This window comes from Tenrec ecaudatus, chromosome 16 (genome assembly GCF_050624435.1).
Source record: "Tenrec ecaudatus isolate mTenEca1 chromosome 16, mTenEca1.hap1, whole genome shotgun sequence".
Lineage (NCBI taxonomy): Eukaryota > Metazoa > Chordata > Mammalia > Afrosoricida > Tenrecidae > Tenrec > Tenrec ecaudatus.
The window spans coordinates 101,525,752-101,553,184 of NC_134545.1; the positions used below are offsets into that span (position 1 = coordinate 101,525,752).

The following is a 27,433-nucleotide window of genomic DNA, read 5'->3' on the forward strand; positions in this document are numbered from 1 at the left end:
AGAGAAATATCAGATTTTAAAACACCCTACAATGAAATGCTGTTGAGCACACATGCTTTTAAACAAAAAGGCAAAAAGAATGTTGGCAAGTGTCCTGCTGAGCACGCTTTTAACGCATGCGCGCAGGCTTCCCATCCCTCCGCCCCGGACAAACTAACGGCACCAACTTGGAAGTTAGGGTTTGCAAGAATAAACCCTAGTGATCTTTGGGGCCATTTTTTTTTGTTCCTGCCACATTAGAAATGAAAATGGCCTTTGTGTACTTCCACCCAAACACAAGACACATGGCGTGTTTCTGCTTTCAGTTTATTAAGTGGACGGCTTACGAAAACAGCTAGTATGTTCTACTCAAGGTCAGCGGTGAAAATCCATGAGCACTGGGACTAGGAAAATCTCAGGCAACGCTAAATGTGGACTCTGCCTTTAATACAATACTTGTCTCAGGTTTAAAGATAAAACGGCAATTCCTGATCACTAACTTTTATCCTTGATGTTTATTTTTATATATTTATTTTTTGTTTTCAAATGGAGGCAAAAGAGATACTCTTTCAAAATGCACTTCCCCATAAAAAGAACAGCAGCCCCTGAACCATTCCTTTTAGTGGGTTGTTCCTATCAAACCAGCCCCCAATACAAAACTGGTATCATGTTTCATTTTATAAAGAAAATTTGGTCAGAGTAGATTAAAATGTCAGCAGATAAGTCATAATACTGGAAATCCATTAACTTGGGTATTAAAAAAAAAGTCTAGGTTGCCTTGGTTATATAAATAACCCAAAATCCAAATGCTAAGAATTGTTACTATTTAGCACATGTTAGTAAAATATGGCACTGGGTTTACAAAACAAAGTACTACAATGTCCAATGAGAAAATAAAATTCTACACTAGTTTCAGATTCATTACAGAACTTTTAACTGTATGTAAAGTGGGAAATCTGGCAAAGGCTACTTTTTTCTCTGTAATTTTAGAAAATTATTTTTTACATTTGGGAAAATTTTTTCAGAATTTAAAGATTATGTATTCAGAGGATCTAAAAAAAAAGGAAGGCAACCAGGGACTTTAGCTTATGTATATGGAATTGACTTAGTATTATCTGATTTGAAATGTTATAGTGAAAAAAGCAAATATGTCTGTTTACTTTTAATGAAGTCTCAAAAGAGACACATTAGAAAACAAAGCAGCCCTTTAAAAGACTTGAGGACATACAAGTCTCCATTGGTAAAAGTTCTCATTTTAAATTTAAAGACACAGATACTCCCCATGTGTCATCAGTAAGCGGTGTAGATATTTTAGGGTTGAAAACTAAAGGTGATTAGTCCCGGTTTCATACCCTGGCTTCCACGGAAAATTTCAGGTTCTGTTTGAACACCTACGACTAAGATAATTCATGAGAGTAGTGAGCATCTCTGAGGATTGAATTCAAGAGTTTAGGCATTTCACAATTAAAAACGAATCCTTAAAGGGTGGTAGTGTCGTGGACCGCGTCACCCTGGTAGTGTCTGCTGTCCTAACACCTTCCTCCTCCTCGAGTGCCGTTTGTTTTGCTTCGGGACCCAAAGGCAACTGTCTGTTCTCTCCTTTATGCAACTGGAAACCAAGCCTAATCCATTCCTAGAACTTGCCCAGTGCTTTGGGGAATCAGCCATCAGGTAATTTACATCCCTTATTTTCCCCTCAACTTGTCTTTCAGATACAACTGGCTAATATTTTCTTTACTAGGGACTTAATGGCATGCAGAATCCCCACGGCACAAATAACACGAGCTGATCGTTAGCTTATAGCTTCAACAAAACTCAAGGCATGAGGATTTAAGAACAAGGGAAAAGAAAGCGATTCAGAAAAATTTCATGCTGTCGAGAAGCTAAGATGCTTCGCCAGATCGCTTGCTCCTCTTTCAGAAAGGTGTATGGGGTCACCACTCTCAGTGAAAGAGCAATCGTTGGATGCTGGGAAAATGTGGAGCAGCTCATTTTGCGACCGAGCTTCGTGGAGTCAAGTGCCTGGCGGCCACATCTGTGTGCCGATCCACAGTCCCAGTAAAGACAGCTTGTTCTGCCCCGAGTGTGCTCCAATCACGTACCTGGCATCCCAACGTTAGAGGCAACCTGTTTTGTTCTGTTCTAAAAACACATCGTGTTTGAGGTATATGCACGTACTTTATACACCAAGATACATGGGCATATATCCATGTACGTACGTATGTGTATAAAAGACGGTGTTTTCTCTTAGTAGTGTTTTTATAATACGCAGCCTTCCGGCTACTAAACGGGTCTACAAATGGATGCTGAGACAGCAACTACGTTGTCCATCCTGCTCGGTGGGAGATCAGTTCCTGAGGATTGAGTCATGTCCTTCTGAAGCCCAGCGGGGCCCCTGGTAGGCTCGTGGGCCAGCACCAGCACCTAAGTGAATTCTAAGGGGCAGCTTATTCACCGAGATGCCGGCCCATTGCCATGGAAAAGTTTCGATTATTTATCTCACTTCCAAGGTCAAGCTTTTGCTAGTTTCCTGCTAATATGTACAGGCGAAATCCTTTTTCTACATGAAACGGAAGTACACGGGGTGAAACCTGAGCACGTCATCTCTTTAGAGGACGAGGTTTCCGTCCTCCTTCGGTTCTTCCTTTGCTCTCCCTTCTGGCTCTGTCATTTGCGTCCGAATGACACAGGCAGACTGGCTGATTAACTGCTGGAGAATCTGCCTGCCTTCCTGGAGGGCTCGTAGGGCACTCGCAGAATACTGGGCGTCTCCTCCATCACCCGGACCAGGAGGTTGTCGATATAGTCCTCCAGCTCCCGGATGTGGGTGTCCTTCCTTCGCAGGAGCTCCTTGTGCTTCACTAGCTCCTGGAGGACCTCCTCGTGGGTCAGGTTGCGGTACCCAGCAGTGGCATCGAAAGGGTTGTTGTCCTACAACAGAAGACAGACAGACAGTCACTTGGGCCGCTGTGGTGCTGGGGACAGACAGGAGGGATTATTTGGAGCAAGAACTGAGGCTTTTTCAAACTCACTGGGACTCTGGCTGTGGCCAAAACTAAGGTGACAGCTCAGACTGGGGAGCCAGGACTGACAGGTGCACCAAAACGCTTTGATGATCATTCTGGATTCTTCTCAGCCCCACCCCTTTTGTGTTTTAAACCCTATGGGTAATTTGCTCATTATCAGAGACCGACTAATCCTCTTTATTTATAAAGACTAAATTTAAAGTGTTCTACCACACGTTTAGCTAACCAGGATGAAAATGGAAGGTTTCAAAGTAACTCAAGGAACGATCAAGAGCTCCTAAAAACTGAACGACACAGATGGACATGGCATTAGGCCCGTGGATTTGCTTCCTTGGAATTGTGGCCTTATGCCAGGCCTTTGTGTTTTTACTAGAGATTGTGACAGGAAGCATCCATGTCACGTCTGCTATGAACTGCTAAGGGCATTCGGGACCAAGTCAATGAGTGGCTCATAACAAGTCCACTGTCTGCATTTTGAAGCAGGAAGAGCTTTCCCCCCCTCTGAATAACTTCACTGATCTACTTCCTCCCTTCAGTACGAAGAGCTAAGTGAGTTAATTTTATTTCCCCCTTTTTCTTTGTTATCGCAAAACTCAAGAGTTCAACCTGAAGAGTGTCACTATCTAGGGCCCACATATTTGCATCGTCACCCATTTCATTTACTTATTTTGGAACCTGGTCTTTTGGATAAAAATTCTTTTTACACAAAAGTATAAATATAGCCCCCCGCCGCCAAGTCCCACTCAAATAAACTTATTTTTTTATTCAAAGCACACTAATATTAATGTGAAAACCAAGATTACAGAAGAATTTCTCAAGCAGTCATAGGGGGAAAAAAGAAGTCATCGGAGCCTCAGATATATGAATATTTTTATACTCAGATATGTAGTATTTCCATTTTTCGTTCCATGAAATACAACACACCTACATAAGGTTTGTGTCTTTTTGCAAATAGTTCTAGGAGTAAACTCAACAACTTGGCAGGGCTTTTGGCTTTAAAGAAAACACAAAATATGTAAGAACCCTCAATAAAGTGATCTTTTAGCAGAAGACAAAGGAAAAGAAAACCACAAAATACTAAGGACACTGACTTTCTGAGTTTAAAGACTGACATGCATGCAAGGAGGGGGAGGAGGGTCTTTTCTGGGCGGCGGTGGGTGTGTAAGGGTAAAATCTAGTTTCTACTTGTTTTCAGGGTGCTTTAGTTGTGCTGCGTGGACAGCAGTTCTCATCAGCAAAGGCAAAATTCAACTCCTGGAGATGTCTCGGGACAGAGGGTCTTTGCCAGCCCCAGAGAAATGGAGGCAGCGAGGGTCCAGCCATCAGTCAGGTGTCTGGGTAAGAGGACAGGCATGCCCTGCTCTCTAGGAAAAAAAAAAATGGGGAAAACCAACCAACCAACCCACAAAAACATCAACTCAGGGTTGAAAACACTTCTCCAATCCCATAGACTCTCTCGAGTTCTGTAGAAACGATCGTTTGATGAGCTCTTCAATGATTTTGGCAGGCAGCTCAACACGGTAGGTAGGTTCTGCTTTATCACATGGGAAAGAAGGCTCGAGACACAGGGCCAAGAGCAGGGGATCTGTCTGAGCACAGCTGGGAAATAAAGAACAGGTGAGGGAGGGAAGAGCAGGCTGAAATGTTCGCATGGCAAAGAGATCACCACTGAGGATGTGGAATTCCACTGTGAAGGATCTGTAGACATTTTACTTTAGAAAACAGAGTCACTGGAGGTCTCTCAGCAGGGAGGGCAGTGATGTGAGAGACGTTTTGACTGAGGACAATGAGAGTCGCACCAGCAATTGGATGAAGCTGGGTCAGGGACAGGGGCTGAGAAGACCCGGCTACTGAAACCGAGAGACCCTCGACCTGGAGGGGTGGGACGAGAGTGAAAACAGGAGAGGAGTGACTCCGAGCTTCCTGAGACAAGTCTAGAACTTATTTGAGCACTAAACACTGGCCACAAATATAGTTTTATGAGTTATAGTACCTTTATCCCTAAATATTTTTCAGAATATTGCTCAAAGGCGATTAAATAAAAATTCTGAGGTAAACACAAATATTGGTTAACTTTGTATTCAAAGCAGTTTATCATTTTGTTTTTATAAAATTAAATCTAAAAAATAAATAAATCTACCCACACGCGCACACACAATTTTAGTAGTTTGCTGTATTTGGTCATGGACAATGTAGAATCACACTCGTATTAAAAAATTCCCTAACTCCACGCCTATCATTTAATACGCTAAGCAAGTTATCATTAAAAAAATAGGACCCGTCACAGATCAAGTCTGTATCTATTTTTAAGTTTAAATGGTCAAACATTTCTTAACGTTAGCTCAGCTCGGCACAGGTCTAAGACACACCGAGGGCTCACTGTCCGTCGTTAGGTGGTAAATGAGATGTTCGCCAAGGGCCCTTTCAACACTAACCTTCCCTGATTTACAGCATGAATTTTCTGAGTGACATGTCTAAGAGTAATAAAAATCCAGCCAATGTGGATGCAATAAAAAATCTGCTGAAAAGGAGAGTTCTTGTGAGAATCACAGGGATTAATGAATTTAAACTACATGGAATTCATTAATAATTAGTTGACTGCTTTATGCTTTTAAACTTAACATAGTAATAGCATCTGCTCTAATTTCTCTAATCTCAATCAAATTATCCATATAGGAACGGGTTTCTCTAAACTCATTAAGCGATGATATAAAGTCAAAAACTCACTTGCACTGTTATTTTCAACACTATCCAGTACCATCAGATAATGTATTAAGTCCCCCTTTTCAACACACGGAGGACGAAAAAGCCTATCAAAAGCCTCTCTATTTGGACAGGACTCGTTTTGAGTTAATGCCATGGTACTGTAGCATGCGAACCGTGTCTGCAATCTCACAATCATCACCATCCCGGAGAGTGTTCAACCCTGGAGAGCACAGATCCACGAGACACGGAGACATTATGTGCTAGGGGTCTCCCTCCACGGCCATCCATCTGATACCAGACCACTGACAGCTCCTGAAAACACAATGCTGGCCTCTTTAGTCACTGTTCCATTTATTTGTTTCTCTGTGAAAACTTCTACATCAGGTTTCTGGGCAAGAAAACATCTTAGAAGCACGTGTACTTAAAAACTATGTACTGGGGAAGAATGGGAAATAGTCAAGAACCGTTTTATGCTTGAACAGTCCTCAGATTAGGGAACCACGTACACCTTCTATTTTTCAACCAAAGATGTTTAAACTGCCGGCATACCCATTCAGTACTTAGCCTCTGCTCACTGCTACCACAGTGAGAACATCAGTATAAGAAAAGACATTATTTCACTTACAGATGAACACTTTTAGGTATGTGTTTTTCTTTGTAAATTTTCTTCCAAAATTGTTCATTTAATATGATTTCTGAAAAGTCTTCTAAACCCCCCAGCTGGTGGAGACTAAAAAGTCAGCCTCTAATGGACCCTGGGCTCTCAGGATTCTTCCCTACAGTGGTCCACAGAGACGGCACACGTGTTTTTAAGATGTTTGCTTCTTTTAAAATCTAATGCTAAATATTCTCGCTTCGCCGTCTACAACCAGCGCTCTTTCGTGCCTACCCAACCTTTGTTAAAATTTTTCATATGCAAAGATTGAAAAATGTGGACCGAGCCAAAGAATAAAAGTAGAAAGTATTATAGTACATTTTTTTAAATCAGAATTTTAAAATCATATAGTTATGGGGGGGGGTAGACTCAGAGAATTACTAGTGATATATTTTTACTTTACTCGTAGTCTAGTCTTTTAAATTAGGAAATGTATATGTGTATATAAAGTCTATGTACATATGCATACACATATATATTTTCGACAATTATTTAAATTTAAGCAAAAGCAAATTACCAGGACTCAAAATAACTGAAGATTTAAAGAAAGGTTGTCCTGGCAACCAAATATTGGTGAAGTACTAAGGGACATGCCGGGCAACTGGAGGGGAGAGGGAGAGGGAGAGATAGGATGAAGGCTTGGCATTCTCTGATCATCTCATTATTGTTCTAATGAGGAACTTTGCTCTGGGAACATCATCCCAGCTACTTTCACATCTTTTGGCCCACTCCCTTCATCTCCCTTTCAGTTCTTAATTAGGCCCTAAAGAGCTCACACTGCCCTTTCAACTGGCTACTGCTCCTGTTGAAACACTCAGCTTTCACAGACAGGTGTTGGCACTAGCAGGGAAGACATACAAACTTAATTACAAAATACTATGTCCAGAAGGAGGGGGTGGGGGGAATCAACAACAACAACAAAACTTGGTGGATTGGCTATTATCGGAGGATTTAATGTAAATGACTTCAAACATCTCAGAATCTTCCACATAAAAATCGTCCAAATACTTCTCAAAAAAAAGCAGAATGTGAACTCGCCTTCTCCTCTTAATTGTATCTTGCAGTAAATTAACAGCACCTAGTAATCCTTCAACTGTCATTTAGAATAGTCAGTATTCCGGAGAAAAGTAATCACACATCAAGGAGTCTTTTATCACCTTTAAATCCTCTAACTAAAACAATTTTCACATTTTATTTCTTTAAAGAATGCTAAGGATGCACTTACAGCAATAAATTACAAGATTTAGAAAAGTGCATTTACAAGCACATAGAAATTATAATTAAGGTTACTTAATAAACAATAGCTACACATTAAATCGATTTTTTTGATGTTGCAGTTTCATTCGAGATTAAGTAACTCCCTGATAGAATGCATTTTATTATCTGATCAAAGGCCGGCTTCATATCTTCTGACATTTCTTGCCAGACTGCCATATTAAAAAGACTCGCGTATTTATGAAACATCAAAACTTACAAATCATTTACATAAAACGGCAAAAAAAACTCACCAGAGTACAAGAAAAAAACAGAGTACAAAGTCTTATGCTTCTAGAGTGCTTTCTACAGTTTTAAAAGAAATAACTACATTTAGTCTCATTTATAAAATAAACTACACCACCACTAGGGTTTCTGCCAGCCAGATCACATCAGAGAACATTTTGATATGTTATCACTTAGAAAAAAATTCTTATTAAAGCATCTGGATCACACACACTAGGGACAGATGGCTCAAACAGCCATCAGCGGCCTCATGGAGTAAAGGACCTGTTTCTGCTAGGCAGTGAAAACTTAGCCTTCTACCAAGAACACTTGCCCGAGCTTTCTGTAAAGTAACTTACTCTCTGGGCTCAATACATGCGATGGAAAGCTGGAGGAAGAGCCAAGACAGGGCTCCAAACAGCGATAAAATGCAAGGAAGGTTTTGGACTCCACCTGAACTACTCAACGTAACAGGTCACTCACTGTTGCTGCCAGCTGCCATCACCAAGCCTCCTGGGCTATCTGGCACTGCCTTGACTAGGGAGATACACGGCCTAAAGGTTTTTCCAAATGCTTTCCTGGTTAACTGGATCACTTGTCGGGAGTTTTTCCCTATTGTTGGATGTTAACAAGCTGCTCTGTTCCTATTCCAGTTCTTGTCCCAACAACAAGAAAGTTAAAGTTTTTCCACGTGCTCTTATTTCATAATGATAATGCTGACCTTAGCATAGATTTTCATATTAATTTTGAAAGTCAGCAAACAAACCATTTATGTGTATACACACGCAGACACACACGTTCTGAGCGGGCTTCAGTGATCAGCATAACGTTTGCGTGAACTCTCACAGATAATGCAGTGGAGACGTCCCTTCGCCTACATCAAGACAATGTCTGCATTTGCTTGCCTTCTTCCACAGCTGGGCAGATGAGGTCAGTCAGTCGGGAAGACTGTGGGCTCGGAGAGGGGGTCTTGGGTAACTCTCTAACCCCTTCAGGAACTTACCAAGATTTTCCTGAGGTCTTCATTGCTTGTCGGATTCATATGAAAACTGAGTTTAAAAAAAGACAAACATCATGTTAAAAATCCACATGGGAAGAATGTGTTTCAACAATATTGCAGTAACAATTGCTGAAATCCTAAACAGTTCAGAAGAGTGACTATTCGGCCCAAATGGAAAAGAAAAACGAATGACTAAGCATTCTTAAAAAGCCACTCTCGTTGTCCACTGTCGAGGACACCCTGCCATTAGCAGAACTGAGGAGGCACACAACTCAGTCCGTGTGGTCTCAAGCCGACAGAAACCATCCGTGTGACGCAGGGAGATGTCTTAGGAAGCTCTGTTATCTATTTTAAAGGACTCACGTTTCACACACACACACACACACACACACACACACACACACACACACATCACTCACCTTAGGCCTTCTCATGTACAACCACGGAGGACTACATCCACTTACGTTACGAGTAGACAAGATAAAAGAGTTGATAGTACAACCTTTTTGAAAGGCTACAGACATCAAAAGTTGACTCTTAATCCATGACCCTATCAAGGAGAGCGAATTCAGATTTGTCTGAACCATTTCTGTCAGTCGTCAAAACGTCAAGACCCAAATGGCCCAAAACAAAACAGATTGACTTCTTCCACAGCGAGAATAAGAAAACATCCCAGCTGAAAGCTGTAATCATTTTCTTCTTTGAAACCTGTCCATTAGGGAGGGGACTGGGACCAGAAAGAAGCTAACATCAAAGCCATCCGATGAGTAGATATTTCATCGTTGCTATTCAAGTTTAATTCTTACCCAGCACTTGAGAGTGGGAGCCATTAAAACCTGCATAGGCGTGGCCTTTCTATTAGTACCGGAAAGAAAAAAGCCAGCAAAACGCCAACTGAACGGGATTTTCTTTCACGACCAATGCATTATTATCACTGTGTAAAGAAAATGATCACATCCTTAAAAATGCTAAGAAATGCACTTTTAAAACATTGAGGGGCTACACAATAAAATACAAACATTAAATATAAATAAAGTCTGGAAGGTCTCCTGAGAAGGGGCTTTAAAAAGTTGGTGGGAAAATGCCATTATCTTTTCCTCTGTAAACTTTGGAACCTCTCTTACTGCTTCGGCCGCATCTCCTGAGCAGTAACACCTGCGGGCGCACCGGCATGTGCTTCAGTTCAGCCAGCTCAGCAGAAAATGGCGTACACTGACCAGGCTGCATTTGTTTTGATTAAGATTCCACTCGGCAGAATTGGCTATGAACTAAGGGTGAAAATGAGCATTTCAGGAGGGCTGGATGATATGACAGAAAAGGATGTGACATGTTTTAAGTACCTACCCGGTGCCGGTTATAGGTGTTAGTGGCCAACACATTTCCCACACTCCCCAGATGTGTCTTTACAGTGTTCTTTAACGTCTGGGCTAAACTCCCTGCACCAGCGAAGTCCTACACTGGTTGTGTGATCCTGAGCAAAATATATCTTTGTAACCTTTAGTGTGCCCCCATCCCCTCATCTGGGAAATGGAGACAGCAGCAGCACCTACCATGTAGGACTGTTGTGAAGATTGAAGGAGTTAACAATACAAAAACACTTAGCACCATGACTAACACACAGAACATGCTCAATGAATTATTTCATTGAGGAAATATTTCCTTAGTGCTTAATCTGTGCCTGATTTTAAGTCATTTAATCCTCATAACCCTGAGCCCCAAACCTAGAAAGTTTTCCTCATTTTAGAAACAAGTCTACAGAGTTGGTAACGTGTGGGAGTTGCCTGGCTTGAGAACCTGTCCTCAAGTTCCACGTACAGGGCGACTCAGGAGCCCTGATGGTGGTGTCCTTACACATTGGGTAGCGATCCCCAAGGTCAGCAGTTCAAAATCACCAGCTGTTTCTTGGGAGAAAGACAGGGCTTTCTATTCCTATAATGAGTTACCGTTTCAGAAACCCACCGGGGCAGTTCCCCGCTGCCCTACAGGGCTTCTGAGTTAGATTTGACTCGATGGCAGTGAATAAGGGTGAGGACCACTCAGTAATGGACACAGAGACCATGAAGACAGCAGAGAGTCCCTTGCCTGAGAGTTAGTCCCGGGCAGACCTGCTCTTGTGGGAGCTAAGAGGAAGGCACCCATCCATCGGACCATCAACGCAGAGGGGATCAATCAGTCCACCGAAGGCCTGCTTCATGGGAAACGCAGGATGTGGAGCTACATGGACACCAGGTGGGGTTGACTAAGGACAGAGGATTTCATAGCCACATGCTCTGGAGTGGGGCTTCTGGGTGGGTGGTTGGGGGCGGGGGTGGGGGTGAGGACTATTGCAGATCTGGAACCAAAGGCAGTGGGGAAGGAAAATGCCCTTTCAGGGTTCTGATGCAGAAGGTGAGACCCTCAGACCTGACCCAGTCTGCGGACAATGTTCATCTTCTCACATAAATTTTACTGAATTGTCCCAAGTCTGATAGCACCATTATCCCATGATGTCCATGATGGATAAGCAACAGTAGGGCTGTAGAAATGTCTCAGAAAGAAATGATTAAATAACAAAGGTCATATAAGTCAATGCCATAAGAGATTTTAAAGGACAGGCACCCGTGACAAGGATCTTATTGAAACAGCCAAGCTAACAATGTGTCCCACTCCCTGGCTCTAGCCTATGGAACTTCAATGATGTCCAACCACCACCTGAAAATTGAGAGTGATTCAAGTGAACAGGTCAAGACTGGAAGGGGACCTTGTGGCCAGCACAGCCAGTTCCACTGCACCTGTCATAAGGAGGGAGCTAGGCCCCCGGTCCCGCCCACCGGGTCTCCCCATCGGGGAGGGGCGCCCAGGGAGCAGGCTGAGGGGCTGGGTATTGTCTGAACTCTAAAGGCAGAAAACCCTCCCTCGTGGGCGGCTTTTCACTCACACACTGATGTGTCAAACTCATGATGAACTCGGTCATTCATGGCTGCCTTTTTTGAGCTGCCTCTTCAGGGGGGAAAAAAGAGTGAACTGAACTGGATTGAATTAGCTTGGTGAAAAATAAAATGTCTCCATTTATAGAAGTGTGGCACCCATTTGTGCTATCTTTCTCTTCTGGCGGCCGTCCTCTTGTCAGACCAGATACGGCATCATGCCCCTGACTGCTCAGCTGAGCTGCTGGCAGACTCTGGAAGGAGGGGCTTGTAGTCAGGGCTAAAGTACGCGGAGACAAGCTCATGCTGAACAACAACAGGTGGGCAAAAAGCTCCGCTTCAGAATGTAAAAGATTTCATTTTAAACAGCACGAACTAAAGCTTGGGGGTGACGGAGAAATTGTAAAGTCACTTTTAAACTGATAAAAAATTCTTAAAAATAAAAAGATGGCAATTGTACAACTATGCTTGATCTAATGGAATTATGGATTGTTATAGTACAGGTAAGAGCTCCCAATAAAATGATTTAGGTTAAAAAAATAGTAAACTGACAAAAATGTTCTCACTTAACATTCACTTGGAACCAAAAGAGTGCACATCTTTCTAAACCAATTTTCCAAGCTTTTGTTCTCACGTAAATTCTAACTTTACAATTTGAAGCTCGAAATCCTAAGATTCTATTCCTGGGAGCCACTAGAATTTCTTCTACGGCAACATCACTCGCAAGCGGTCTTCCTAAATTCTTGGACATTTGGAATTGGATGCTAATGGAATTTTGTCTCAAGGTTTTGAAGTCCTTTTATAATAATACATCCTAAAGTTAGCCTAACTAATGAGTAAAGAAATAAGGATCACACTCAAAATTGCCCTTCAGTTTGTGCTACGAACCCATTTTCTATAATAGGCAGGGAAATAGACCAAACTTTATAAAGTGATACAAATGGCGACTCGGGAAGGCAAAAGCATTGCATGGTGATCAGTTTTCTTTTCTCTTTCGTTCTGCTCTCCTTGAGACGCATACATACGTTCTTTAAGAAGATAACCCAGAGTGGAAAAAACACAAAATACTTGTGAACACACCAGACGCACAAAAGGAACAAAGATCCTGAAAGTGAAAAGTGCTCAACCATGCTAAAAGAGAAGACGATGCAAGCAAGCTGAAGTTCACATAACCACGCCTCATGTTCTTGTACAGGCATTTTAAAATAAATCTTATTAGAACATTATTACATTTCCATAATGTATTCTTTCAAGCTCCATTACTGATAAAATTAGAATGCACAGTCCACATAGCCCAAATTGACCCATTTTATATTTAATTACTTCAAGTTATTTTCCAAATCCTGGAGGTATCTCATCGCTAGCTCTCTCCCACCCCGTGGGGAAAGGGCAAGGTAGGACAAGGTGGAACTTTTCAGACACTGTGAATTTCTTCAGTGCACATGGGAAGTGACTATAGTTGTATCTTAAATGAGCTGTCAGTTATTTTAAAAGTTATTTTCTTAATCTTCTTGTCCAACCAGCACAAATGGGCTCTAGACCCCAGGGCTTCCCTTTGGTGACAAATGCAGTGGGGAGGGAAATATACCAAGTTCTGTGTCAAATTCTGAATTTGATCTTTCGTCAGATGCAAAAGAAGAGAACTGTCTCATTACAATACAGGGCCAAGAATGACACCGGCATTGCTTCAACTTCCAGCCATAGGACCAATCCCTTTCTGGCCACTTCACATGTTAACTCGCCTAACCCTCAGAGCAATCCTTTAAGCCAAGTCCCAACTCACTGTCCTCAATTCAACTCCAATTTATCGAAACTCTTTGGGTTAAGGTAGAGTTGCTCCTCAATCCACTGTCATAAAGTTAATTCCAACACAGAGAGACCCTAAATGACAGGGCAGAACTGGTTTTTTTGTGTTTCCGAGACTGCTTATCCGTATGGGGGCAGAGAGTCTCATCTTTTTCTTGTGGAGCGGCTGGTGGGTTTGAACTGCTAACTTGGCTGTTAGCAGCCCAAGGACTAAGCTCCCTGCGCCACAATCCTGTAAATTAAGTAGTATCTGTGTCTCCAATTACAGGTGAGGAAACAGGCTCTGAGCTTACCACCTTCAAAGCTCTGGAACCATGAACCCGGTTGCTCCCACACATTGGCCCTGGCTGAGAGGTGCTGTGGGCTCGGGTGGCTGCAGACAGGGCTAAGAGGAGGCCTAAGTTCAAAGAGTCCGGAAGACACAGGCGAACAACTGGCAGGAAACTGGCTTTTGAAAGAATCGTGCTCACTCCTATCTGTTGGCCCCTTGTGCTCTGCTCCTGCCCACTTGCCGGTGGGCTCACTCTGCAGACCCTCACCAGGGCTTACAGGAATGCCCTGCTGCTGGGTGGCACCTGCAGGAGACTGGGGTAGAGGAGACACTCAGCCTCCCTCACCCGCACCCTTCCTCTCTGAGGGCCGCAGGGTCAAAAGCACCTCAAATACCTACAGCCCCAGCTGCTGCAACAGCGGTCTCTTCACACCTATGCATGGCGGTCGCCTCCACAGGTTGCGGTCCCCGGTGCTGCTCTAGTCCTACTTGGCGTCCTTAACCCTGACCGCACATCTGTAAATAGTCTCTTCATTAAGCTGTCTTCAATTACCCCTTCTGAGTGTGTCACTGGTTTCCTGCTGGGACTAACAGCAACAAGACTCCACAAGAAACACCACGAGCTATTCACATCATTTTAAGTGGTTGAGGACAAAGGTTCATTCTATTTCTCTATTAGAAAGGGAGAATAAAAAATGATCGTCCATGAGTGGTCACATACACTATCAACACTCCCCTTTTCGCTTTAATTTCTGGCTTATGTGCTAGGACTACTCATTTTAAGTGTGTGCGTGTGTGTGTGCGTGTGTCTTCTCAAAATACACTTGTCTCCTACCTTGTAAGCAGTAATTCCCTGCGTGCCACTAGCAGATGCTTCCTGGCATCATTGAACAATTTCACATTCATAGAACTAAGCTACTTGTGTTCAAAATTAGTTTCAATTTAGGGTTATATATTAAAGACTGCTCTCATGGGTTTGAAAATACCTGAATTGCTTAAAGTGACTGGTTTGAGTACCAGCCCATTGCCGCCAAGTTGATTTCAGCTCATAGCAACCCTGTCGAGCACAAAACTGCCCAACAGGGTTTCTGGGGCTGTGCTCATTATGGAGAGCAAACTGCCCATCTTTCCCCTACAAAGTGGCTGGTGGCTTCAAACCGCTGACCTTTCAGTTAGCAGCTGGGTGCTTAACCACCTGCCACCAGGGTTCCTGAGTTAACGGTAGCGTCTCTGATTTACACGTGGTCTTACAGTTCGCAGTCCATTTTCAGAACTAGACTTTGATGGCACTTGCAAAGGAAAAGCCATCTGTAAGGTGGGAGACAGGCCGTCACTGTCAGGCACTTCATTCCTAACCCCTGGAACAATCAAAATCCCACCTGTTCAAGCTCCTCACTTTTTGGTTTTCCTCTTATGTAACCTGGTTTTTTGGGCCGATCATCCCAACCCATTTCCTAACCCGGCTGCATGTATTCAGCCCGCCTTCCGAAGCAACCTCATAATCCACTACAATTTGAGCCTCCCACCACTTCAATTTCACGAATCTGTGGTCTCTCAAGTAATCGCTGCCAAAGTTGTTACTCTCCCACTCACTGTCTGTCATCTGAAGCACACCCTCTCCCGCAGCAGTTACTGCTGCCTTCCACAGCTTCTTCTCCTAATCAATAATCTCGATTGCCTTCGTGTCCATGAGGTAACAAAGATTGTGCTTTCTTTTCAAACAACTCTCTTCTGAGCTAGCTGACTATCTAAATTATCTCCGTTTTCCCAATTCCCCCACGTCCTCCTCCTCTTTCCTGCCACAAGTGGGAAACACTGGGTATTTCTTAGGGTTTTCTGTCTATACCCGCTTTTCTCTATTCTACTGCAGCTCAACCTTCCTCCTGCCACGACCCTTTCATACTTCCTCATGTGGTGGTGACCCCCCAACCATAAAGTGATTTTTGTTGCTACTTCATCACTGTAATTTTGCTACTGTTATGAATTGGGCAACCCCTGTGAAAGGGTTGTTTGACCCCCCAAAGGGGTCGCGACCCACGGGTTGAGAACTGCTGCTCTATTCCATCTGGGTGATCTCTTACTCTCCTACCACTTTCATTTACACCACTCTACAGACATGTGACTGCTCAGGCACAATCTTTGTCCTTTATAACATATCACTTCATAAATACTGTATATACTCGAGTAGAAGCCAACCCAAATATCAGTCGCAGCACCTTTTACCACAAAAACTGCATTAAAAATGTGCTGAAAAAACTTGGCTTATCGGTGCAGTAGGGATCTGGAAACACAGGGAATCTAGGACGGATGAACCCCTCAGAACCAGCAGTGAGAGTGGCGACACTGGGAGGGAAGTGGGTGTAGAAAGGGGGACCCGATTTTGGGGATCTACATGTAACCTCCTCTCTGGGGGAAGGGCAACTGGAAAGTGGGTGAGGGGAGACGCCGGGCAGTATAAGATAGGATAGAGTAATAATTTATAAGTTATTAAGGGTTCGTGAGGAAGGGGGGAGCGGGGAAGGAAGGGGAAGGAAAAAAGGAAAATGAGCTGATTCCAGGAACCCAAGTGGAAGGCGAATTTTTAGAATGAGGAGGGCAATTAATGTATAACAGTGCTTTACTCAATTGATGTATGTATGGATTGTGATAAGAGTTGTATGAGTCCCAATAAAATGATTTATTAAAAAAAACTCAGCTTATACACAAGTATATATGGTACTCGTTGAAATTCTGAATATCCCATCTGTACTTCAAAGTCAAGGCTCAAGCCAGTCATCTTCTCTTTGATATCAGTTCAGTCTGATTTTCTGCCTCTGATAAAACGAGGGTCCTGGTCACCCTGAGTCCAGTCTGCAGCTAGCAGGTCTCATTTACAAGCTTCCAGATCCTCCCAATCAAGCTCCATCCATGGAGCTGCTTCCTCACACTGCTATCCCAATTATCTCAAGACCACCCTAGCTACTCCCGAGACTACAGGTCTCTTAAACAGTCACTGCCAGCCTGCTTTGTCCATTCGGCTGATATGTCCCTGAGAAGTATGGTCTTTCCAACTTCTTCCTGGATAATGATGGAAGTTTTTCAGAATGGTATTCAAAGCTAAGTAGATTTAACTCCGTTTACCTTTTGGGAGTGACTGCCTATTCCCCAAGGGCCATACTTTATTTTGTTTCGAGTTTCCCTTAAGGAACAGAAATACTAGTACCCATTTCAAAAAGGCTTATGTAATTAAAAGAAGACTAGAAGAGACAAACATGCAAATATTTCATGTGACAAAGCACTATTCAAATTATTGCCTGTCTACCTTAACCTCTCTCCCCATTTCTTTCTACTATGAGTCACTTAAAGGCAATAGACCCTCATTCATCTCTCTGGTCTTCAGACCTGGCACAGTACCCATGGCATGCCAGAAACTGAATTCATGCGTGTTGTTGTGGGGTGCCACTGAGTTGTTCCCAACTCATAGCAACCCTGTATCCAACAGAATGACACGCTGCCTGGCCCTGTGCCATCTGGGTCCATTGTGGCAGCCTCTGTGCAAAGCCATCATGTCCAGCACCATCCTCTCTTTCACTGCCTTTCCATTTTACCAAGCATGGTACCCTTGTCCAGGGACTGGTCTCTCCTTGTAACATGTCCAAAGTCCATGAGTTGAAGCCTTGCCGCCTTCTCTTCTAAGGGGCAGCTGTCTGTGTCCTACTTCCGTGGCAGAGTCGTTCTTTCGGCAGTGTGCGGCACTTTCAGTATTTTTCACCAGCCCCACAATCCAAATACAGCGATTCTTCTTCGACCTTCTTCCCTCATTCAATGTGTGACTTTCCCATGCATCTAATGCCATTGAAAATGGCTCAGGTCAAGTACACTTTAGGCCTCAAAGTGACATCCGTAGGTCTTGTTCAACAGTTTTCTCCAATACAATGTGTCCTTTGATTTCTTGGCTGCTGTTTCCATAAGCACTGATTGTCGTCCCCCAGCAAGGTGAAATTCTTAACAATTTCGGTCTTTTCCTGTCTATTATGGTTTTACTGATTAGTCCAGTTATGAGAATTTCAGTTTTCTTTACGCTGAGCTTTGATCCACATTGAAGGTTCCAATCTTTGAACTTCATCAGCACGTGCTTCAAGATCTCTTCACTTTCAGCAAGCAAACTTGTGTCTTCATAATGGCTTGTTAAAAAGCATTCAAGAAGCCTGATACCACATTCTTCCTATCATCCGGCTTCTTGGATTATTTGCTCAGCATGCACGTTGAATAAACATGGTGAGAGGACACAGCCCTGATACACACCTTCTCTGGCTTTCACTCATGTAGCATTCCAGTGCTCTGTTCACGTAACTGCCTCTTGATCCATGGATAGGTTATACATGAGCACAATGAAGTGTTATGAAATTCCCATTTTTCTCAAAACCATCCATAGTTTATGATCCACACAGTCAAATGGCTTTGTACAGTCAGTAAAACACAAGTAAACATCTTTCTGGTTTTCTCTGACATCAGCAATGATATCCCTTGTTCCACATCCTCTTCTGAATCCACCTGGATTTCTGGCAGCTCCTTATCAATGTATTGCTGCAAATGATGCTGAATGATCTTCAGCAAAATTTTATTTACATGTAGTATCAATGATATTGTTCTATAATCTCGACTCCACTGGGTCGCCTTTCTTTGGCAAGGGTGTTACCAACAGGGGTCTCTTCCAGTAAGCTGGCCAAGTAGCTGTCTTCCAAATCTCTTGGCATAGGCAACATCAGCCTGCTGAAACATTTCAACTGGTATTCTGTCAATTTGGGGATCCTTGTTTTGCATTATGTCTCAGTGCAGCTTAGACATGTTTGCTCAGTGTCATCGGTATCATCATGCGCTACCTCTTGAAATGGTTGGAGGTCAACTAGATCTCTTTGCTACAGTGACTATTTGTATTCCTTCTACCTTCTTGTGATGTATCCTGCACTGCTCGATATTTTTCCCATAGAATCTTTCAACATTACTACTCGAGGCTTGAATTTTTTTCTTCACTTCTTTCAGCTTAAGATATGCTGAGTATAGTCTCCCTCTTTGGTTTCCTGACAATAGGTCTTTGCACATTTCATGGTAATATTGCACTTTGTCTTCTCAGGCTGCCCTTTGAAATTTTCTGTTTAGCTCTCTGACTTCATTTCTTCCATTTGTTTAGATACTCTACAATTAAGAACACGTTTCTGAATCTCTTATTACATCCACTTTGAGCTTTCTTTACTTCTTTAATGCCTTCTTCACGTATGATGGTCTTGATGTCATCCCACCATTCATCAGGTTCTCTGTCACTAGCATTCAAACGGTCAAATCTATTCTTAAAGAGGTTTTCAAAAACCAGGTGTATACACTCAAGGTCATACTTTAGGTCTTGTGGACTTTTAAAAATTCTCTTCAGCTTCAACTTGAACTTACATATGAGCAATTGATGGTCTGCTCCACAGTCAGCCCCCAGCCTTGTTTCAGTTGCTGATAGTGAGCTTTTCCATGTCTCCTCCCACAGATACTGTCAATTTGATTTCTGTGTGTTCCATCTAGAGAAGTCTACATGTACAGTGACCATTATGTTACTGACAAAAGGTATTTGTGACAAAGCGGTTGGTCTTACAAAATCCCACCATGTGGTCTCGTTTCCTACCAGAAAGGCTTTATCTTCCAGCCACTGTTCTTTGCTTCTAACGTACTAATGAAGACATTAGTAACCAATGTTCACTAAAAATTGGCCTAATAGGTGACACAGAAAATCACTGGGAGGAGGTCATCCAGGAACATATCAAGTGCCCCAAAGAAAGCCAGAAATTGTTTTCCTGAGTAACCGAGATTACTTATATCTAGACCTGATGGTACTCATGTATTCATACATCAAGTCTCCTTAAAACAGGAAAAATGACTTCAATATTTACTGTGGGATTATAAAGAGACTTTTCCCCAGCTTTGTCTTCCCCAAATATTTTAGACTTAGGACACTGCTTGCAGCTAATGGTAAATAATTGTCAAGATACCTCCCTGATTTTCTTTTTTTACATTTTATTAGGGACCCATATAACTCTTATCACCATCCATACATATACATACATCAATTGTATAAAGCACATCCATACATTCCCTGCCCCAATCATTCTCAAAGCATTTGCTCTCCACTTAAGCCCTTTGCATCAGGTCCTCTTTTTTTTTTCCCTCCCTCCCCTTTCCCCCCTCCCTCATGTGCCCTTGGTAATTTATACCTCGTTATTTTGTCATATCTTGCCCTATCCGGAGTCTCCCTTCCCCCCTTCTCTGCTGTCCCTCTCCCAGGGAAGAGGTCACATGTGGATCCTTGTAATCAGTTCTCCCCTTCCAACCCACGCACCCTCCACTCTCCCAGCATCACCCCTCACACCCTTGGTCCTGAAGGTATCATCCACCCTGGATTCCCTGTACCTCCAGCCCTCATATGTACCAGTGTACAGCCTCTGCCCTATCCAGTCCTGCAAGGTAGAATTCGGATCATGGTAGTTGGGGGGAGGAAGCATGTAAAAAAAGAAAAGAGGAGAAAAAAATGATTAGGGCAGGGACTGTACAGATGTGCTTTATACAATTGATGTATGTATATGTATGAACTGTGATAAGAATTGTATGAGCCCCTAATAAATTGTTAAAATTAAAAAAAAAAAGAAAAAGATTAGGGCAAAGAATGTACAGATGTGTTTTATACAATTGATGTATGTATATGTATGGATTGTGATAAGAGTTGTATGAGCCCCTAATAAAATGTTTTTTAATTAAAAAAATTAAAATTAAAAAACAATACATTAAAAAAAAAAAAGATACTTCCCTGAAAGCAGTCAGTTGCCAGCCAACTGTCTGGACTAGTTGGGTCCACCCCCTGCTGTTAAGGACAATGGGCTACTTCTCCCTAAAGGTGAGCAACCATTCGCTTGGTTCCTTGCAGGTGGAGTTCACACCCTACTGTTAATAGTCTCTACAGTTGAGCCTGGGAACAGGTCAAACAGGCATTCAAAGTGACATTCAAAAGTTATGTTGCCTTCCTGTATCTAGGATTCGCCCATTTTGTCAGGACTATACCCCCAATCCCTCATCTTCCTATTGCAAAAGTGTTTATCTCTAGATTGTCGCCCTCTCATTGCTGTACAACCTACAGTGCAGCCCCTTCCTGTGACGTATGTCTGGACCTGTAATTAGTGGGCTTGCACTCCCATCAAAGGTAGATAGGTCTGGGTTAGCAATAAAGAGCTCGCTCTCTCGGGCTCCTCCCTTGGCCTCTCATTGGGTCCCCCTCTCCTCTCTCGGTCTCGCTCCCCTGTTCCCTTTCCCCTTGTCCTCCTTCCCCTCCCTCTCTCTCCACATGGACCACCAAGTGAGGCTGAGGTGAGCATGCTACCATTAAATGTTTCTGACTCCATTATTTCTGTCTCTCTTCTATCTCTCATGCTGTTTATGACTTTACTATAATCTTTACTTATTATTGCCGTACAATTGCGCCTACCAGACCTGTGATGACGTGTAAGGGACTGGATTACCCTCTCAATTTACAACTGTCGATGAGAATATAAGTAATTGTGTTAGTCCTGGTTGACTAGAGAACAAATTCATAGACAATCATATATGCATAAGAAAGAGCTTTATAAAAAAGATCAATTGTATATCAAGAAAACATCCCAGCCTAGTCCAAATCAAGTCCAATATTAGCCCATATGTCCAATACCAGTCCATATATTCCTCTTCAGACTCATGCAACACATGCAATGGAAGATCATAGGCTATTGGGCATAAAGTCTTGTGGATTCAGTGGTGGTGGAAGCATCTTAGCACTGCCACATGGCTCCTCCAGCTCTAGGACTCTGGCTCTATCAGCATAGTTCCATGTTGCTTGTCAGTAGGAAGAGGAAGCAGAGAGTGAGTGTGTCCCACCTCCTGGGAGGAAGACAGGAGTTCCCAGAATCCTCAGAAGAAGGCCATGTCCACCTGGGGGCTATGACCTGATTGACAGGCTAAACTCTACCCCTTCGCTCAAGTTGACAGATTATGTAACTGCCACAGTAACTGTACGTTTTTATTGACTATGTAAAGTGGTCCACAAGCAGTGGGTGGTGGTTGCTGGATGCCATCAAGTCGGTGCCTCTCCATGGGGACCCTTAGCACAGCAGAAGGAAACCAGGCTGGTCTGCGCCCCTCTCACAATCGTTCCTCTGCCTGCGCCCTTTGTTGCAGCCACTGTGTTCTTCCATCTTGTGGAGGGCTTTCCTCTTTTATGCAGCCCCTCTACTTTAGCCAAATTATGGCTACAGCTGTGAAAAACAGAGATGATATCCTGCACTACCTGTACATAGACCAAAAGGCAGTTGTTAGAACAGAACAAGGGGGTGCTGCATGGCTGAAAATCAGCCTCCGTATGTGTCAGGGCTGGATTCTTTTGCCATACTTACTCAATCTGTATGCTGAGCAGACAATCTGAACTAGGTAAAGAACACAGCATTAGGACTGAAGGCAGGCTCAGTCACAGTCTGTGATATGCAAATGGCACAACCTTACTTGATGAAAACAAACAGGGCTCGAGGCTCACTGATGAAAATCAAAGAAGACAACCTTGAAAGACTACCTGATTACACCTCACCTCAATGTCAAGAAAAGAAAATCCCTCAGCACCAGACCAATAGGCAAGCCTCATACTAAGTGGAAGCAGCAGTGGAGATAATGGATGATGCATGGCAATGGGTCAATCTGCTGCCGAGTCACTCTTTAAAGTATGAAGAGGCAAATACGACACATTTGGAGAGTAAAGGTATGACTGGCCTAAGCCAATGTGAAGGCTCTCAATCACCTTTTATGCATGTGAAAGCTAGACAGGAGAAAATTAAAAGATTGAAGAACTGATGCTGATGGCCACCAGGGATGTGTGGAGAAGGGAGGGAAAAGGTGGTAATAGGCAAGAAGCTAGACAGGTGTTAACTTGGGTGAAGGGGTAGATGAGCAGAAAAATGAGACTAAAGAAGAACTGATGCGCATGCATCAGTGTGTTGGTGAATACAATACTGAATATACCGTGGACTGCCAGAAAAACTCTACCTTAGAAGAAGTACAAAGAGAATGCTCCTGAGACAAAAGGATGGACCAGCTCCCAGAGAAAGATGGGGTGCTTGGCAAAGTAGAGGACCAGCAAAAAAAAAAAGAGGAACCCCTTCGGTGCGATGGACTGACCCACTGCTGTTAACAATGGGGTCAGGGGTAGCAGTGCTTGTGAGGACGGTGCAGGGCTGAGTGATGTTTCATTCTGTGGTACAAAGGGTGACTGTTGAGTTGGAACAGATTCACTGTCACCTAAATAGCAACGGCATGTCATCATCAAACTGGTGCCATTCTAATCAGATCAATTCAACTTACTAACAACTTCCGGTTGAACTTCCGGTTCAAGTGTTCGACTTCCGGTACACCTACCGGCTTATGTTTTTGGCCACAATACAGATAAATTTGAAGTTATTTTAATAAATCCTGAAGAATTATTCATTCCCTAGAAATGATGTCTGTTTATTTTTATGATTCCCTTTCCAAATGCCTTATAAAATGAAGGGGGAATTCTATTACCAACAGAGCCTGTAACATTTTTCAATTAGGCTTATCACACGTACAAATAGTTAAGAGGGAAGGTGAAACTCAGTATTGTTTTTTTTTTACCCTTCCCTTTCCTTTTAGAAAATATAGATTAAAATACTATATTACCTCTCCTGGGATGGGACATGTAAACAAAACACCTGGATGACAAAACAGGACCTAATACGTAAGTGTCTATGGGGATTAACAGTAATTTACTTATTAATATTCTCACGGGATCTATTTTATGAGCTCTCCCAGGCAAGACAATTAAAAAGTGTGGTCAGTGACACCAAAAATCATGGACAGCACACTCAGACCTTGGTGCTTTTCCATCATGGATATGAATAAATAGGTTGCTGAAGAAAAGTCTTAAAATCTGACAATTTATCTCCAAAATGGAGGCATTTTTCATCAAGAATATACTACTCAAGTCAGGTTTACTGTTTTCCTTGCTATATCAAAGCTAAGTTGGTCAAGCAAAGAATTCACAAGTTTCCAAGCATCGTCCCTTTAAAACTAAGCTTCCTCAATTTTATCCTCTATAGTAACCCTAATAAGTAGAAAAAGAAATCAAGCTACAGGCATTTAAGTCTGTGCCATTTCACGTTTAACTCATTCTATAATACAATCAGGTCTGTCTTGAAATGTAATATAATCGTGTCGAATCTGCCACTGAGTAGATTCTGACTTACAGCAACTACGCAGGTGAGGGTAGAACTGTCCTACAGGGTTGTCTGGACATAAAAAGAATGTTTTCCTTTGAGGTCTTTAGGAAAGTCGGCACTGGGAAGGTGGGGTGGGTTTGACCTGTTCAGAGTGGACCCTGGTCCGCTGGCTGCGGCCCATGCGTCACGCTGGAAAGTGTGCCCTTGAAACCTTCTTGGACATTAAGAGCTTTTCTAATAGGGCGACAAAAACTTTTTCTGAAAAAAGAGCACACTATTTTTGAGTAAAAATTCACCCTCTGTCCTCCCCCCAAAAGTAGATGGATACAATAAAACCCTAATGCAAACTGTACATTATCTATCTGTTGGCATTCTCTGAGCGCTTCATTAGTATAATACATATATCTTATTTAAGAAAATTTAAAATACAAGTAACCCACTGAGTTAATGAGCTACCTGTAAATTTCTGATAGAATAATGTTCTTGTTCTGCAGTGGAGTTACTTAGCTAGTCTTGGAAACTCACAGGGGCAATGCTACCTTGTCCTATAGGGTTGGCATCGACTCTATGGCAATGAATGTTTTATGCAAATAAGGTGCTAGTGCCAACTAAAGGGAGTGGACAGCTTGCTAATAATGCAAATAAGGTGCACAACACCCTTGTGGGGGTAAGATCAAGGTAAGTTTTCTGAACCCTTTAACAAAGGAATTGGTCATCTAGTATGAAGGACAAGCGCTGCCCACGGAAAACGCTTTACAGCATTTCCCAGCCCCCTCTGGGGTGCCCCAGGCACTTACTCACGGAGCTAGGCATGCCGACCTACAGAACTAAAGAGCTGAGTGTCTTCAGACTGAAGCCTCCTCCGGAAGGGGCTCAGTTTGCTAGCTCTTGGAGGATAAAAAAATCTAACTGAAACAAGTAAGTTGCACACCTCTTGTGAACAAAACAGGTGATTAACTGGTACGGCCCCATCACCACGCCAGGCTCCACAACAAAGCCTTCATTATGCTTAACGTGGGCTGCGGCAAGGCACTTACTAATTGGCTCCTCAGTCGCCTCAAGTAGCACGCGCGCGCGCACACGAACCCAGGAGGCTATCAGGCAAGAACCAGCAGGCAGAGAAGAGCGGGCTGGGAGGAGAAATCTAGCAAGATGACCGTGTTGTACAAACGAGCTTCCGGATATAATAGTAGAGTCGATCACTAGTTACAAAACAGTCCTTCAAAATGCATCTGGTTTTCACTGGCTTCCTGGCTGTTTATCTATCTACTTACTTGCACGGCTACGTACGGAGTCACTTCCGACGAGCTCAAAGGCTTGTTCCCTTTTCGAGAGACTCAACTGCTTTCCCTCTTTCCTCTACCGTCCGTCCCACGGCACACTCTTTGTACTAGCAGCCTGACTTAGGATGGGGCCCGGGTTCTGTTCTGATGACTCCACCAGTCCAAGTCCAGCACCTTTGTGGCTGCCGTGATGGTCTTTGATCATCGGGTTCTTTATAAAGCCCATCTCTGTCTGTCTTTGGGGGCTGGAAATATCGCACATAAACTCAACTGCCATCGAGTCTACCCTGACTCACAGCGACCCTAGAGAACAGGGTAGAACTGTTCCTGTGTGTTTTCGAGACGATAACTGGTTAAGGTGGTAGAAAGCCCAGTCTTTCTTTTCTGCCAGGGAGCTGGCTGGTGGCCCTGAACGGCTTATCCTTTGGATTGTAGTCCCACATGCAACCACTATGCCTCAAGGGCTCCTGGGCTTACAAATTAATTTTAATACATGCATCTTAAAAAATAGGCAAATCATCGAGATGAAAAGAGGGAGAAGGGGGCTCCTTCTATATCTGATCACCATCGTTCATTCTGCTCTGATCACAAGTCTTTTCTTACATACCCCTCTTCTTCACTACTGTGGCCAGGACTTGCCTTCCATGTCTAGAATCATTCGAGAAGAGTTTGAGAGACATGTCTACTCAAGCAATCATGACTATTAAACCAAAAACTGCCAACATAAATTAAGTTTCACTGTCTATGCAGATCAAGTCCACTCACGTTAATTATGGGGTCAGTGGCATCAGACAGAGTTCAGTGGTTTTCTGAAAGATTGCAGAACATATATAATGCTATGCCACTGTATGCTTCATGCATCAAAGCAGAGAACAATATTCTTTCCTCAAAATAGGAGTTTGAAAAAAATAAAGTCAAATGCCTTGACCCTAATAGTCATAGAAACTAGCTATCCTCAGGAGAAAAAAAATTCATAAACTAAATGCTTTATTAAGTATCACCAACAGCTACCTAGAATGTGTGGACTACAAGGCAATTAAATACAGAGAAACATCACCTACGTTCCAAAGTCAAAGCTCTATTATACAAAGATGTATCAATGGGGGCTGTGGTCTTAGTGGCCCCAATGGAAAGGTTCTCAAGACTGAACCATGGAGTCCTCTTGGCACTGGGGGAGAAGTGTCAGGCTGCTGGCTGCTTCGAAGAAAAAAAGATCAAATCGTTTCCTAAGAGATTCACAATCTTGGGAACCCTATACAAGGGCAATATGAATCAGAATCAACTTGATGACGATGTTTTGTTTTATTTTATTTTTTTTTTTATGGGGGGTGGCATACAAGTCTGGAAAACATAGTCTTCTCAGCAATAATGACCAACCAGTTAGGGGAAAAACAGGCAGTCCCGCCTTCAAAAAGGAAACTCATCAGGGTAAGTAGTAAGTGAAGCCAAAATCACTCCAGCAAAAGCTATGGAAGTGAAGGCACTTGAGATGGATAAAAGCCAGTACACGTTACCGACATCTGCACTCGAAGCAGCCAGAGCCGCGCTTCAGTGCTCAAAAATACATGCTTCAAGAACTGCTACTGTTTGGGGTACTTAAATTAGTCTCAAACAGTTCAAAGCAGTTTGATTCCTGAGCTCTCATTTTAAAAATGAAAATAAGCAAGATAGCACCTAGTAATTTAAAACTCAACGCTCTCCATCAGTACGAAAACCCTGTTGATGTTTCTACGTATTTTGTTGTTGTGCTGAGAACATTCACAGCAAAACACCCCAGTTCACCAGTCTGTGTCTCCCCCCCCCCCCCCCCCCCCCCCCCCCCCCCCCGCCAACGCTGCTGTGACTGATTGCATTCACTCCTGTGGCATTGTCCTCCTCACCCTCCTACCTCGAGTCGCTGTCCCCACCAGCGACACACAAGCACCGCCCCCTTAAAGTCCATCGCTTGCTTTCTTTTAATCCCATATAACTTTAAAATATATATAGGATTAGTTTGATTCCTATTTAATCTTCCAAGTTGCTGCCTTCAATTTGAGCGTATATAGTTTGTAGAAGAG

At 43.0% G+C, this 27,433-nt stretch overlaps 1 protein-coding gene across 1 annotated transcript in view; it reads right to left on the reverse strand.

Annotated features, from left to right (window-relative positions):
* Nucleotides 1-205: 205 nt before the first annotated feature.
* The window catches only part of RAB11FIP2 (RAB11 family interacting protein 2), a 45,650-nt gene continuing 18,422 nt past the window's right edge, over nt 206-27,433 (reverse strand). Inside the window, exons 4-5 of the mRNA XM_075534834.1 lie at nt 8,849-8,894; nt 206-2,910 (exon numbers count right to left, since the gene is read on the reverse strand). Coding sequence (XP_075390949.1) covers nt 2,683-2,910; nt 8,849-8,894 — 274 coding nt within the window. The 3' untranslated portion in view covers nt 206-2,682. The remainder of the gene's footprint in view (nt 2,911-8,848; nt 8,895-27,433) is intronic.